The sequence below is a fragment of the Penaeus japonicus genome, unplaced genomic scaffold (assembly GCF_977035675.1).
Source record: "Penaeus japonicus unplaced genomic scaffold, GWHDUDI00000001_assembly GWHDUDI00000023, whole genome shotgun sequence".
In the NCBI taxonomy this organism is placed as follows: Eukaryota; Metazoa; Arthropoda; class Malacostraca; order Decapoda; family Penaeidae; genus Penaeus; species Penaeus japonicus.
Genome location: NW_028234425.1, coordinates 1,479,810 through 1,484,809, shown reverse-complemented (window position 1 = coordinate 1,484,809; position 5,000 = coordinate 1,479,810). Strand labels below are relative to the sequence as shown.

Here is a 5,000-nt window from a genome sequence, read left to right as displayed (position 1 = left end):
ATTATATCGCATTGTATTACGTTTAGAGCCTTACGTTATTTACTATCATTTCTATCAATCTTGTTATTCATTCATGATACCTAAATACCTGTAATCAATCTCCTAGGCACAAAAAATGGCTTACCTATGCATATCAAACAAACCATTACCATAGTGTACAAAGGCTACTGTTTACCAATGACGTTATGTTGTCAGGTGATGTCACATACATCAAATTAAAACAAATACATGCCATTGGCGTCACATTCTCACGTGACGTCATACTCACAGAATACGAATTAACAGAGCAATAAAAGATAATGGGATTATTGACTTCACGGAATCAAATGGAAATCCATACTCTAATTATGAAGGAAATTATGTGACACAAAGGATAATGAGAGAGAGGAAAAGCATTAGGTAGTATAATGAAGTGATACGAATAGAGATGAAGTCACTTTAAGTTCGTGTCATGTCTTGTCATGTCACAGGGGCACAAACAGCAAAAGAATAATGACATTTTGGAATCAATATAAAAATGCAAAAGCTCCCCGGAAGTAAAGCGAGACAGAGGTGAAACTACTGCCATATCAGTAACTGTGCCAATAACAATATCATTATTATCCATTATGATACTCAAAATGAAAGAATAACGTTGTTAACTGACCTTCACCTAGAAAATACCTGGTGAATGTGATATCGACACCAACAAACAAAGTGGTATCACGAATGATAGTTACTTAGTAACACTCTCGCAAAGTATATGACGGGTTAAAAGCCCTTTTACACTGCATCGGTTCGCTAAGATTCAAGTGTTTAGTTCTGTTCTCTTAGGTGATATTGATTTTAAGTGTGAGGTCGAATCCCAATCAAAGAGGAATCGAAGTGGATGTTCCAGATCTTCCTTTGTTTTTCACTCTCTGAAATTCCTCTTCGTTCTCTCTTTGAGGGACTTTCCCTTCCATCTACTTTCTTACCTATGATGATCTATCAAAAAAATAAATCATGCTAATATTTGTTGATGTATTTAATCCTTGAAATTTATTATAATGTACAAAACAACAAAGTAAATGAATCTGATTTATTTACTTCAGTTGACTGTTTAGGTGGACCAATCGTCACCTTTTCCTATTCCTCTTTCCTCTGTGCATCTATTCTGCATGTATTCGCCAGGCTCTTCCTCCTCCTAATGAGGCTAAAAATAGGAATGAATACACAGTAGTGTCAGTAGTAATGATATGGCTGATGGTTAATGGTGGTGGGTTGACAAAAATATGATGACTATGTTCGTAATAACGAAAATACATAATAATAAAAAACAGCAATGATGCCAATAGCTGTGTTATTAATGAAAATCGTAAAGATGATAGCAGTACTTAGTAATCATAATGGTAATGATGATGACAATAATAATGCTCATTATAAAGATTAACACACAAAAAAAAATATTATGAGAGCAACAATAAGAACAATAAACCACACAAAAAAAAAATATGTAACGCTCATAACGATAGATCTAGTACCAGATATAACCACCAAGGTGAAATCACTCACGAAACCCACACTCCATCAGGCAAGAAAGACCCTTTTTTCATTCATAAACCGACAGCGAAGTGGAGTAAGACGCATCAGCTGAGCTCTGCTGAGTCATTTGTCTCCTGGCTTGTTTAAATCACAGCAGGTCTTGATGATTTATTGAATGGGGGTCAAGGGGAGAGGTGTTGGACTTGGGAATAGAAAAGAGAAAAATAGAAAGAGGGAAATAGAAAGATAGATAGAGAGAAGGAGAGAGAGAGAGAGAGAGAGAGAGAGAGAGAGAGAGAGAGAGAGAGAGAGAGAGAGAGAGAGAGAGAGAGAGAGAGAGAGAGAGAGAGAGAGAGAGAGAGAGAGAAGAGAGAGAGAGAGAGAGAAAAGAGAGAGAGAGAGAGAGAGAGAGAGAGAGAGAGAGAGAGAGAGAGAGAGAGAGAGAGAGAGAGAGAGAGAGAAAGAGAAAATGAAGAAGGATAAAGAAAAAAGAGAGAAAGAGAATGAGAGAGAGAGAGAGAGAGAGAGAGAGAGAAACAGAGCGAGAGAGAGAGAGAGAGAGAGAGAGAGAGAGGAGAGAGAGAGAGAGAGAGAGAGAGAGAGAGAGAGAGAGAGAGAGAGAGAGAGAGAGAGAGAGAGAGAGAGACAGACAGCTGTAGAGAGGGAATGTAAGGAGAAAGATAAAGATATAAGTATACAGTCAGATCAATAGAGAGACTGATAGAGAGAGATAATGAAATAGAGAAAAACAAAGAAAATGAAGAAATACGGAGAGAGAGAAGAGAAAGAGAGGAAGGGGAAGGAGGCAAGAAGAGAGATAGAGAGACAGACAGATAGACAGACCGGTAGATAGACAGACTGACAGACAGACGTACATACAGATAGACAAATAGATATACAAACAGATATATAAAGTAAAATTATAAAGAGAAAAAAACAAGATAAAAAATGCAATAAAGATTCAACGAGAAAAGGAAACGAGCAAAAAATCCCAAACAACTGAATAATGAGAAGTAATTGAGTTCTTATTGACCCATCACCGGCAACCACCTCCTAATTACCAGCCACAAGGCGGTGAACGCAACAGGTGGGGGACGCTGGCGGCCTCTGGCAACCCTCCTCAAACAGAAGAGCGTCTGGTTCCGCAGAAAAGGCGGAGCAAATAAACAAAAGCAGGTCAATGTGTGGAGACTGTTGCTACGGAGGACAAACGGACAGCGGGTCGGCCTTTTGAAACTGTGCGAGCTGTTTTTTTTCTTCCTTTTGTTTTACTTCTGCTCTTTGTCTTCCCCTTCGGAGTCGTTGTTGTTATTGTTATTATGATCATTATCATGATGATGATCGTAATCTTTATTTATATTGTTGTTATTATTATTATCATCAATCATCAGCAATATCGTAAGCCTTCGAGTTCAATTTGAAATTAAAGTCTATTTGGATATCGTTTTATATGGTTAATATTATTTTGCAATTTGTAAATTCAATTCTGAAACAGACAATATAACTCCTGCCCAAATTGGATCTGGATATCCATGGATTACTTTTCCTTTAGAAGATAGGTTGATATTTCTTTAATTATTACAGAGTGTTAAATTTAATAGACCTATCAAATGAGGTATATTCAGTCATTAAGAAAGTGAGAGGTTGAAGCATTAAAAAACTTAATTGAGATGACAGAACAGAAGGGACATTTCGACGATAACGTTCTAACGTATATGTTTATTTTATGTATTCTGTGATGGAGTACATGCTATCAATCATGCTAACAAAAAGTGTATATATTTATGCCCTAACGGACACATCCACAACACACTCACACACACACACACACACACACACACACACACACACACACACACACACACACACACACACACACACACACACACACACACACACACACACACACACACACACTCTTTCCCCCTCTCTACTCACACACAACCATATCTCCATACAAATACTGCAATTACCGTTACGTCGATTTACCTGGTGTCAGCTGACCTTTGCATGACAGACAGAGTAATTATCTTAGGCTGCGGAGGGGAATCCCCGGAGACACTCCCATAGCCGTGAAAATGTCATGAGGAAAGGGAGGAGAAGGCCAGTTTTGCTAATGGCGATTGCATGAGGTGTTCGCTCCTCTCGGTGGAGGTGTCTTGTCTAAGGCGTCGGGTCGCTCGGTCTGGGTTGTGGGCGTGGTCCAGGCTAGTCGTTTAGATGAGATTAGATGTTTAGATGTCTATACTTGTTTAAAGAATTTATTCACACACACACACACACACACACACACACGCACACACACACACACACATATATATATATATATATATATATATATATATATATATATATATATATATATATATATATATGGACAATCTTACAAACCTGTTGATGACCGTAATCAAAACAACAACATCGAGAATGTCTATTAAAAACAACAGTGTTGAAAGCAGTAATGTTGTAAATATTTGATAAGAATATGAATAATTTTGTATTAATAACTAATAGGGATTGGATAATGTCACTGTTGATCGTATCGACAGTGCTGATTCTCCTAATGACGGTGATGACCTTTGTGATGACTAACAACGACCTCCAATCCCCGCAGGAGTGGTGCCCCGCGGCGTGCTGCTGCGTCAGGGCAAGCGCGTCTGGGCTGAGGAGGTCCCCGTGGTGCCGCTGTGCTGGTACCTCTTCTGTCTCTCCGTCACGAGCTCGAGGGTCTCCGTCTTCCTGGACGGGCGTCGCATCCTGAATGTCGAGTCCGCCGCTCCCTACCTGGCGGCGCGCCCGCGGGTCCTCGTGGGGGGCGGCCAGCCCTGGCCCGACGTGCCCCCCGCCTCCTACAGGCTCCTCAAGCCCACCAGCGACGGCTGGGACGCCCTCAGGGAGAGCGAGGGCGCTTCCTTCACCACAGGCTCCTTCGCGGGCGAACTCTTCGACCCGCGGGCGTGGGACAGGGAGCTGAGCGAGCGTGAGGCGGCGGCGGCGGCCGCGTGCGGCGCGAGCCCTCCCGCGGCCAACAGCGTCTGGCGCGACAGGGGCGCTAACATCACGAGGACGTCGATGGACACTTTGGAGCCGTGCAAGAAGCGAGCGTTCGCCTACGTGCTCCTGGGCGCGTCCATGGCTTACGCGGATAACGAGGAGGCGTGCGGGCGCCTCGGCGCGAGCATGATCACGCCCGAGGACCAAGGCCAGCACTCAGCCCTCCTGCAGGACGTCGAGGCCTATCGGGACACGTGCGGCGGCGGCCGACGGGTCCTATGGGTGGGCGGCGGCGGGCGGTGCCCTGCCCTCACCGCCTCGGGGCAAGAGTCGACCGGCTGCTCCGCCGGCGACGTCTGCGCAGGGTGCGAGCTGGAGCGGTCGCCCTCCCGGAGGCTGTTCACGCTGCGCGGCCTCTGCTCGCCCGAGGAGGCCGACCTGGTGTTCGTGCTGGGCACGGCGCCCCCCCGGGCGGGATCGTCCTCCTCGGCGCCGCAGCCCTA

At 44.0% G+C, this 5,000-nt stretch overlaps 1 protein-coding gene across 1 annotated transcript in view; it reads left to right on the top strand.

Annotated features, from left to right (window-relative positions):
* Positions 1-5,000, top strand: part of LOC122245852 (uncharacterized) — a 67,646-nt gene that overhangs the window by 35,759 nt on the left and 26,887 nt on the right. Inside the window, exon 4 of the mRNA XM_086550003.1 lies at positions 4,118-5,000. This exon is cut by the window's right edge and continues 686 nt beyond it. Coding sequence (XP_086406129.1) covers positions 4,118-5,000 — 883 coding nt within the window. The remainder of the gene's footprint in view (positions 1-4,117) is intronic.